General features: G+C 43.9%; 1 protein-coding gene across 2 annotated transcripts in view; it reads left to right on the top strand.

Moving 5' to 3' along the window:
- The window catches only part of COL9A3 (collagen type IX alpha 3 chain), a 74,374-nt gene that overhangs the window by 4,476 nt on the left and 58,629 nt on the right, over nt 1-11,269 (top strand). For both annotated transcript variants that reach the window (XM_077831870.1, XM_077831871.1), the window contains exons 2-4: nt 349-417; nt 8,076-8,111; nt 9,257-9,328. In XM_077831870.1, the coding sequence (XP_077687996.1) occupies nt 349-417; nt 8,076-8,111; nt 9,257-9,328 (177 nt within the window). The remainder of the gene's footprint in view (nt 1-348; nt 418-8,075; nt 8,112-9,256; nt 9,329-11,269) is intronic.

Below are 11,269 nucleotides of genomic sequence, written 5' to 3'. Positions count from 1 at the left end.
AACTCCTGTTAAGATGACTCAATTCGCTCCCCCGAGGGATTGTGCCTGTTTCTAAACTAAGTGACTAGGAACAGTTTCAGAGCCACTCGTGAAGCATGGGTAGATATGATTCACTGTAAGCTTCCCATTCAATCAACCGCCCCTTCTGAACGGGGATGGATTGGGTCTCACGTAAGCACCAAGGATGTGCTCAGATTCTTAGCAAATAAGCCTGGAAAGATCCTTGCTCCCTCTAAGCCTGTCATGGACAGAGAAGTGGCAGAGCAAGGGGGAGCTGGAGTCGTGCTGTGATCTGTGACCTACTGTGTGTGTGTTTTTTCTTCCGTTCTCTCTCCCCATCCCTCCCAGAGAGCAGGACCACGAGGCCCTCCTGGACCACGAGGACTCCCTGGACCACCTGGCAAGGAAGGCATAGATGTGAGTGCTGAGCAGCAGGCGGCAGGCTGAGCTGGGGGAGGGAGATGGGGTGGAGCAAGGGGAGGGTACATTTCAGAGAGGAATTCTTCTAGTCCTCCTATTGTCCAGAGAGAAGCTCCAGGCATTTGCGCAGCACTTCAGAGGGACCGAACGAACAGCCCATGTGCCGTAGGCAAGGAAACTGCAGAGGCTGAGTTATGTCTGGAGGTGCTGCGTGCCTAGGAGTTGCTCAGTGCCTTGCAGGATCAAGCCCTCAGTGCCAAGTGGGAGTTTATGACAAAGCTGGTGTGTACAACAAGGATTTGTTAATCTTCTGGGCATTCTGCAACACTTTCTCTCTGGTATCTGCATAGGATGCAGGTTAGAGGGTGGAGGACAGTGGTGGGTTTAGCGCAGCAGTTACTGTACCGGGTGTTCTTATTGCACGCTCAGTGCAATACTGTGTATTTTATACTGTTAGACAATTCTGTGTTTTAAAACGTGTCAAGCACCTGGCTCTCCGGAGAGGCCCTAGAAAGCTGAATTAAATACATCATGCTGGATGGTGATCTCACTCACGCTGGCTTGACACCACTATAGCTACACTGTCTTCAATGGAATTACCCCGGATTTACACCACTCTGATGGAGATCAGAATCTGGCCTATTGATTCCACTTGGAATTTAAATGTCCCTAGTTTGTAGCAAGAGGCAAATTAAATCTATGGGAATACTTCTGTGGTGGTTAATTCCTTATTATTAACCCTTCCCCAAGATTGCAGGGTCAGCATCTCAGCTACTGCAGAATTTAGTGAAGGAAAAAATCTTGTCCTATTTCTTTTAGTTGAAATTTTAGCTGAAATGAAATGAAATTTATACCCACTGGATAAAGACAGTCTTGTCTTCCACATCTATCATAGTGGATTAAAATCATTTCAGGTGACCTCAAGGAGACTATTAATATCTCAAAAACTAAGGATCAGATTCTGATCCCTTCATTCATGTTGACTAGCATCTTACTCCTTGAGCTACTCATGGTGTAATTTTGCTACTGGAGACAGAGTGTCAGCATGGGGCCTTAAAAGCAGCCTTTCAAAATTATATTCCCCTCCCCCCATGCAAGTCTGTTTATTTTGGATGAGAGAGCTAAAAAAAAGGTTTATTCCTTCGCATCCTGTTACGGGTGAACAAGTAGACTTTGTGCCTATGATTGTAATTTTTTATGACCATTTTGCAAGGCTGGCCCCAGTGAAAACCTCATTGTTTTGCAGCCATTTCCCTCCAAGTGTTCACTAGACTAAGGGAAACCATTATCCTAAATAATCTTATCCTAGTTTTTAATAATGAATGGTTTAGAGAAGGTAGGTTGGTAGAACTTCTATCTAAAGTTTTGTAATAGAAGAACAAGGGAATTTAAAATGAAAGATAGCAAAGGAAGTTCTTTTCCACACAATTAGCCTGCAGAACCAATTGCCACAAGTTATCATTGCATGCCAGAGCTTAGCAGGATTCAGAAAAGGATTGGATATTTCTGTGGGTAACGACAAAATCCAGAGTGATGATAATAAGGATTAAAAGAAGACCAAGAATTTTAGGAGAGGTATAAACCTGCTGCTTCAGTTCATAGACCATCATCTAACTAATGGGGTTCAGACAGAAACTTTTCCTGCAAGCAGGCTGTTCTGTTACTGCTTTCCGTTGGGTTTCTTTCATCTTCCTCTGAAGCAGGTGTTACTGGCTGCTGTCAGAGACCTGATACTGGGCTAGATGGATGACTGGTCTGATCCAGTATGGTAATTCCTACGTTCCAAATACAGGGGGGTTCCCTCTAAACAATTTCCCACATAAACAGAAGTTAGTGTCCTTTGATTTTAATAATCCAAAGATACCATAGAATCATAGAAATATAGGTCTGGAAGGAACATTAGGAGGTCATCTATTCCGGGCCCCCAAAGCTGAGGCAGGAATTCAGTAGATCTAGTCCATCCCTGACAGATATGTTTCCAACCTGCTCTTAAAAACAACCAGCTTCCCTAGGTAACCTGTTCCAGTGCTTAAGTCATTATAATTAGAAAGTTTTCTCTAATAGCTAACCTAAATCTTCCTTGCTGAAGATTAAGCCAATTATTTCTTATCCTTCCGCTGGCTGACGTGGAGAACAACTGATAGCCACCTTTAAAACAGCCTTTTACATATTTGAAGAGGGTTATCAGGTCCCCCGACCTCCGTCGTCTTTTCTCTTGACTAAACATGCCCAATTTTTTTTTTCAACCTTTGTTTTCTAAGTTCTTGTAATTTTTGTGGCTCTTTTCTGGATGCTCTCCAATTTGTCCACATCATGTCACAATGCAGGCAAATCAGTGTTGTCAAAGTGCGGGAGTCTGCTTAGATAGATGTTTTTGAAGATGTCAGTTGTTCTAAAACGAAAAGAAATAAAATGCTGTTCCTCACCCTACATGGACTGGGTTTCCCTTCAAGGAACCAAAGGCCATGCTTTCAAATGTGGCCTGTAATTCTAGGAAACCTCTGTTCTGGGCTCCACCCTGAGACGCCCCTGGCCCGAGTGCTCACAACTCCAACCAAAGTCAGCGGGAGCTGCAGATGGTCAGCACTTCTGAGGCATCGGGTTCAGTGTGTCTCAGGTGGGAGACCCAGAAATGGAGACATCCCCAACTAATTTGCCAGTCATGAAAACTTGGCCCTCGTTATCCAACGTGGGCCTGATCCGGCAAAGCTCTGAGCACCGGTTGCACGTTTTTAGGGGCTTGTCAAAGGCAATAAACTTGGAGGGCACTTGGCACCTTGCAGGATGAGGCCAGGTAATAATAATGAGTAATTAATCAGCTGAAGCTAGTCTTGATAGATCATAATATTAGACTGAGTTAAATCTAGGGGGAGCCAAACCCTGCGGTCCTAGTTCATGGCTTGCAGAGGGAGGTTGGTGAGAGTTTTGACCATGTAAGGAATGCAGGATTTCTCTCATAGGCTGCCCTTAACTGAATGAAACAAGGATGCAGCAGGAGCAAAAAGAAGGGAAACATGCTGTCATGTATTAATAAATGAGAAATGCTCATCAGTCATTCGGGGTCAGAGCCTCATACCATCCCACCCATTGAGTCTGCCAGGAATCCCATTGACTCAGAGCATCAGGGTCAAGATTTCTGTGGTTAGCATCGAGTGCACCAGCATGGTTTAAGGAGGAGCACTGCTTGCCAGGGTTCTCTTAGAAGGCGTTGTGAGGTGTGTAGTCCAACATGGCTGTGCCTTTTTATAGCCCTGAATATAGAGGAACCTATTGAAGGTGTGTCCGAAATCTAGGCTGGTTTTTCTTTCATGAAAGAGTAGCTGTGTAAATGCCAGTACTGTAAAGAAATAATTTCTTATTTTTTTTATACCAGTGAGATCATTTTTAAAGGCATGCTCTGAACTTTTCTTGAGCATTTTAAGATTTCCTCATGTTGTTTTTTCCTGTTGTTTTCTAAAACCATCCTGGCCACGTTCAGTGCATAGATGGCTTTAGAGAGATGACTGTGCAGAATTACTAAAGAGCATTTGTGGCCAGATGTACACTGCAGAAGTGTGCAGCAACTGCTTAATATAGGCCTCAAACAATGAACAGTACATAACATGCAACTAAATTATTCAGGCCACCTCTGGATAAACCTCAAATGAACCCTACGCTCTTGGCACCCTTTCCAAAAGCTCCTTGCTTCACTTCTGCCTCTCACTTTCAATCCCATCGAAGTCTCCTATAATTATCTTCTTTAAAACACTGCATGTTCCATGATCTGTAACAAGGTAATTGCTTAGCTCCCAAGAATACAAAGAGTGTGTTGTGATTGAAGCAGTCACCGAAGAGTGGCTCTGAATTATTTCCAGCATGCAATTGTTGCAAAGCCATTGTCAGTTCTCTAACAGATATTTCCCCTCTGGTGTGACTTTAATACAGAGTGGCTGAGACTAAGTAAACGGACTTCCATCTCATATAAAACCGGGGAGAACTATTCCGTTACTGACAGCAACTGATTCTAATTCACTAAGAAGAATGACCGCGATTTGCCCCCAGAGGTATAAATGCTGATCACGATTCTGATTCTGACTGGGTCATGCTAGCACAGACCTCAGTGCTCAGACAGAATTCCCCTGAAATCAAATGGGCACCCCCAAAGGGGTTCACGGTAGCAGATCCCAACATGTGATCAGGTCATAAGACAGGAGAACTGTTCCTGAGTGGCTTTCTCTAATGCTATGATCTATCTTGCTGCCATGTATCACTATCACAGAGGCCTGTAGGGAAGGGGGCAGGGTGATGGTGATAATCTAGGGGAGCGTATAAAACATTGCTGTTCATTCTGTTATTCAAAACCTGCCATCCCAACATAACTTCCCCCCTCATTTTCATTATAAAAGCTCTTCCCCAGATTGGCTAAGGGCCCCTATCTGTGGCATATTGCTGAGGCCATTCCATTGCAGCCCTTTGCTCAGAAAGTCAGAGCACAGTGACTCTTTCTATCTTCTGACCCTCCAAGCTGTGTGTTCTCGCAACAACCGTGCAACATGCAAATCCCTGCACTCTGACTGACACAGAGCAGCCGGTCCAAGCGTAGGGATTTGCATAGGAACTTTATGGTTGCAGACATAGTAAACATAGAGTCGTTTCTCAAATGCTTCCACTTTGGTTACTGTCTTCACAACTTCCCCTACCCAAAATGCCCACTGTAAAGATGGCCACCGCTAACCCTACTCAGTAGCAACTCCTGTGTCTCCACATCTCCTCCTAAGGAAGATTGCAGCTCTCACCTCCCCCCACAAGTGTAATTAACAAGAAAAATTAATTAAAAAGGCAATGTAAGTTTATTTATTTAATGCCTGCTCCATTCCAGCCATAGGCCCCCTCCCCAGCCATCTCTTTGCCCTGGAACTTACTTTACCCAGGATACACCTAGTACTTCTTAAACCTGGAGTATCCTGAAACAATCTCTAGGTAGCCTTCTGGAGGGGAATGACCCACAGGTCTCTTTGATCATGGTCACTGAAAGGTTGTTTAAAAAACAGAAGCAGAAACTTTGTTGGGAAAGTAAATCCTGCCTTAAATTGTTTTCTGAAGAATTTTCCCCAAGTAGACATCACTGGTTTCTAGGCAAAGTTGGGGAGAAAAAGGTTAATATTCTCGCTGCTTCCGGGTGATTGGGGATTCTCTTTCCAAAAGAAAAATTCCTGGGTGGTGTCATAACTGGTTCTATGCCACCCGTTTCTGCCCCCCACTCCAGCGTGGGTGCAGGTGGGACTGTCGCGAGAAATGCTGTGCTCCCGTGACCACAAGGCTGCTCTAACTTTATGCCGGGATGGCTGGCTCCTCTAGTAGAAAAGAGGCAGGTAGCCATCCATGCCCCCTCCCCAGAGCACAGCTCAGGAGATCTGAGACACGTTGAACTCATGGGCATAACAGGCAACACGTTTTCTTAAATTTATTAAGAAACATTGCAATATAGACTGTATTATCTCCTGTCACAGATACATAACACTTCCTGCACAGATTACTATAATTAGGCCATCTTCTTTGCAATTTTTTATGTTAAAATAGCTAGTGGGGTGAAAGAAATGCCATAGCAGGTTTTTAGGATAAAGAAAATCTTATTTTTCTCTTCATTTCAGCTACATTAATTAAATGCTAGGCTTGTCTGCAGCAGTTGATCGTTCTGTTTTAGGTACTGAGATGGGCCCCATTGCACCTCGCAATTTGTAATGCATTTATCCTCATAAGAGGGAGGTGCTTTTATCCCCATGTTGCAGACAGAGGCACAGCAAGACCAAGGGTCTGCTCAAGGAAGATGGTGGGAGAGCAGGGGATTGAGCCCTGGGATTCCCAAACCACTGGGTCATCGTATCCTCATGGTGTGTAGAGAAGATGAGCATTCCTCCCAAGGAAATGAAATAAAGCTCAGACAGTTCCCATTCCTTCATATTGCTTGGTCCATTGCCTACGCTAATCTTTAAACAATATTTATATGCAGCATAGTGTTGGGTGTGGGGAGGCATGGTCCAGCAACCGTAGTTGAGGTGACTCCTTTGTTGTACAGGCTATAACTCAAAGTCCAGTTTGGAGATTTTTTGTCACCTTTGTGCCTAGTTGTCAATGCCGTAATTTTAACCTGGCTCACCAGCAACACTGAAAATAGCAGCATTGCCTCATGGTGCAATGTTATCAGTAGGCAGCTACCTTACTTTTGCAATTGAATTGGGAGGGATGGAAATCAGTTGTTTTTCGCTTGTGCCTTCTCCACCCTCCCAAGATTAACCCTAAAAACAGAGCCCTTGAATATATTCCATTCAGACACATGTAGTCTGTCTCACCACTGGTTTATGGTCACATGTTCCCCTGAGAGTGTCACAAATCCTCAGGATGTCCTCTTGTGTCCGGTTTTGCATTTGGATCACCAGCTCAACAGAATGATGTGTAAAAGCTTCCGTGGCCAGACGGCTTCCTCTTTGCTTTATCTCTGAGGAAGCTCAGAGTGTAAATTATTCCTGGAAGGGTCTGGGATAAATTATGCTGTTTGAGCAGAATTCAGAATCATAGACTCATAGGACTGGAAGGGACCTCAACAAGTCATCCAGTTCAGTCCTCTGCACTCATGGCAGGACTAAGCATTATCTAGACCATCCCTGGCAGGTGTTTGTCTAACCTGCTCTTAAAAGTCTCCAATGATGGAGATTCCACAACCTCCCTAGGCAATTTATTCCAGTGCTTAACCACCCTGATAGTTAGGGAGTTTTTCCTAATGTCCAACCTAAACTGTTCTTCCTGCAATTTAAGCCCATTGCTTCTTATCCTATCCTCAGAGGTTAATGAGAACAATTTACCTCCCTCCTCTTCATAACAACCTTCTATGTACTTGAAAACTGTTTATCATGAATTAAAACTGTTAACTGAATCGCCTCTCTCTCCAGAGGTTGCTGGTGAAGAATACGTGGGTTTTGCTAGATAGAATTGCCAACCCTCCAGGATTGTCCTGGAGTCTCCAGGAATTAAAGATTAATCTTTCAGAACATAAGAACAGCCACACTGGGTCAGACCAAAGGTCCATCTAGCCCAGTATCCTGTCTTCTGACAGTGGCCAGTGCCACGTGCTTCAATGGGAATGAACAGAACAGGTAATCATCAAGTGATCCATCCTCTGTCTCCCATACCCATCTTCTGGCAAACAGAAGCTAGGGACACCATCCCGTAATCTTTAATTAAAGATGTCATGTGATGAAACCTCCAGGATTATGTCAAACCAAAATTGGCAACCCTCAGAGACGTGGAAGATTGGATCAGGGAGCTTCCCGCAGCTCGCATTGGCTGGGAATGGCGAACTGCAGCCACTGGGAGCTGCGAGCAGCCATACCTGCAGACACTCCAGGTAAACAAAGCATCTCATGGCCCGCCAGGGTCTTACCCTGAACAAGCCACGAACCAAGTTTGGGAACCACTGTTTTAGAGGATGGCAGGATCAATTGCTTAGCCTATAGAAAGTCACAGGCAGACCCTTTAACATGCAGGTCATCCCAAGTCATGGCAATTCTCCAAGTGGGCCTGGGGAGAAAAATGGACCTCTAATGAGTGTGTATGTGGCTGCTGCAAAGAAACTGTGACAGGCAGAGATTTCAGTTTCATTGTCTTTTTCATTCTTGTAGGGAGAACCTGGCCCACCTGGTTTACCTGGCCCACCAGTAAGTATTTGCTGATCAACAACTAATTTACTCTCTCGCTTGTAAATCTGCTGTGAGGAATAATGTATGTGAATCACTAGTTTTTCAGCAGCAAGGGTCACAAACTGCCCTTTCTCCTCTCAGTCTGCAGCAGAGCTCCTGTTTGCATGTTTGGTATGCCGAAAGAGAACAACCGGCAGCATGGAGTCAGCACTGACTTAAGAAGAAACATGCTTTCCTGTTTCATAGTTAGGAGAGCCGAGGATCTGGGATAAAGCATGAGAATAATGGTGCTAAAGGGCTTGTACTGTTGTTTGACTTTTTGCAGACATTGTTTTCACAGCTCTTTCAACATGAGGGAGAACGCTAGGTAAATGCAGCGTTTTTATACTGTTACGCAGTACACTCGGCTCTGGCCTCCAGTTTGAACACTACTGTCTGGGTGTCCAAACAGTCATTTGTGCATCCTTCTGGTTGCTTGGTTTGCACACGCCAATGCAGCTTTTGCACCTTGAAAATGAGCGTAGGACACTTCTGCAACTGCTTTTAGTTTTACCTGCAAATGTGGACTGTAAAACCAAGCTTGGAAATTTGGCCGATAGTGGAAAAAATATGCAAACAAAAATGTGGAGTAAAGCAGCTTCAGTGACAAAATGAAATATTGTAACAGACTGTGCTATAGGTGGCAAAACATGCGGGACTCAATCCTCCACTCTGGCTCTGTAAAACTGAAGAGGGTGCGTGTGATAATGCTAGCATTATGTCGCCCCCATTCCTGAGATCATCCAGGGTCCTCTTTAGCTCCCTAGGCATCTTAGAGTCGTCCTAGGTCTCCTCAGAACTGTGCCAGCTGCAACCCACCCTGACCCCACTGTGCGCTCAGGGCTGCAATGAGGATCAGTACACGTACATGGAACTGCATGAGAAGAAAGATGTGCCAAACAATTACCAGGTTTATAGAAAAATGAACCAAAGCACATAAGTGTCTGGAGATTTACATACTTGTAGATTAATTATCAAATCCATTTATTTTGAAGACATTTTCCTGCATTGCAGGATATAAAATTAGCACTTTAAGAAATGAGCTGATCATGATCTAGCTTGTACTGGGTCTTAGCATGCTTCTGTAATTATATTAACAGTGACTGTCTATTAATCTGGTTTAGGGGCCGAAAGGTGCACCAGGGAAGCCTGGAAAGGCAGGTGAAGCAGGTTTACCTGGCCTTCCTGGAGTGGATGTGAGTATTTCAGCTTATTCTCTTGGATTGATAAAATATTTTACATTGGCATGAGCCCAAAGCAGCTTGTTACTTGCACTAACTCTGCCGGAGCAGCAGACGTGGGTGCTGAACTGAATCTGTGTCTTACGCACCAGGGGAAATCTTATGAGAGAGCAATGCAAACAGCAAATTTTAGTAGTTGTTGGGTTTTGCAGCATGTTTTGATCGGCGCGAAGTCAAAACATAGCGCATCGGTGGTCTATCCTAGGCACTGGCTGTCAGTGACCTGTTTTGATGATGTATATGATCAGCACTGTCTCTCTTCATGGTTACTCCCAGTGGCCCAGAACAGCCTCTGGCTGTTGTAGTTTCAGGAGATTTGAGGTGTAGAGAACATTTAAATCATCAGGTGTTCATTGTGCAAGCCTCAAAATCTTCCTTTTATTTGGGCTGTTTGCACCCACCTGAAGCATCAGTGGCATGAGCCAAGAGTAAACAAACCTACAAGAGTTCAGATTTTCTTCAGGTTCTGTTGCAAGTGTTGCTAGGTTCCCAGTAGGTTCAGAATAAACCTCTTCAGTCCTGTATGGGTGCTTGATGTCTTTTGGTCCTTTCCATCTTGAGATGCCAAATTACTGAAACACTGATACAGCTGCTGTATAATCAAGTATGAAAATAGACACACACATTTCTGATTCAGGAATGAGGAAGCAAAACATCAAACTGATAAAGTTTGGTCAGTTAAATCCTTTCAAAATGCATGAATGTAAACCAATTAATATTTTTGGATTCAGTGGCTCTTCAAGGCTTAATGAATGTGCTTCATTAGTCCATGTACAGCTGGCTTTAAGTGCAAATGAGGCACGGCTGTGATCTGGTGGTAAAGGTGCTACCAAAGGCCAATTACTAGTATGAGATCTAGTGGTTTGAATGCAATGGTAGAGCACTGAAACCATAACTGGCCAGTCTTCCATGGACTTCTTGCAGCCTGGCATTATTCTTTGCTGTCCTGTAGCTCATTGTGCATTGTCCTGCCCTAAAATCAGCACATATCTACCTTCCTGATGAGAGCACAGCAGCTGCATTCAGAGAATTGTGGGTCTCCGAGCCTAGCATACTACGACTGCCTGCAACCAAGCATCTAACCAGATCACGTACAGCTCTCCATCTCTTGATCCAAATGCTGTAGCTTTGTACTATGAGAACCTGGAAGTGAAACTGACTCAAAATACATCATGTCTGCTTTCATTCTCCCAGCTGAGTGAAATTCTGATGGTAAAAACTATATAAACAAGGAAAATAAAAATAGATTATCTGGACAAGTGCAATGCTATGGTGCTTGGTTGCAAACACTAAGAGGAAATCTTTAAACATAAATGTAATTGATTTGTTTTTAAAGTGGCTTATAAAAACTTGTCTTGTTACTATTAGTAATTTTTGTTTTTTAAAGATAACCTAAATTTGGTTCTTAACTCCCTGGCAGTGTCCCTTTATCTATACAGTTGCTTCTGTAATTATTGTACATTCCCTTTCCTCAGCAAGGTTCTGGAGATTGTCTTCTCTCACCTCCTACACAACCTGCCGACCTCTTTCATTCTGATCTTTGACCCTTATGTACTAGTGAGGTTTGCCCTTCTGAGTGGTTAATCGCCTGCTTCTGAGCACATCTCTCTCACTATATCTGATCTTCATAAGGCTTGTTACACTAGCCATCTTTCCACTAGACAATTTCCAATGCCTTGAGAACAGGCAGTGGGGTAGTCCCTCAGCTGGTATAAATTGTCATAGCTCCACTGATTTTTCATTGAGCTATGACTGTTCATACCCACTGAAAATCTATCCCAATGTCTTCGTCAGTCTCCTTTTATGGTTTTCCTAACTATCCTGTATATTTGCTGGGCTAAACGTTTAACACTTGCTATCCTCCATTATGGAGCACATGCCTCTTCCTGTTTTCCT

This window comes from Eretmochelys imbricata, chromosome 13 (assembly GCF_965152235.1).
Source record: "Eretmochelys imbricata isolate rEreImb1 chromosome 13, rEreImb1.hap1, whole genome shotgun sequence".
In the NCBI taxonomy this organism is placed as follows: Eukaryota; Metazoa; Chordata; order Testudines; family Cheloniidae; genus Eretmochelys; species Eretmochelys imbricata.
The sequence above is the reverse complement of the archived record's forward strand: the minus strand, read 5'-3'. Positions and strand labels throughout refer to the sequence as shown.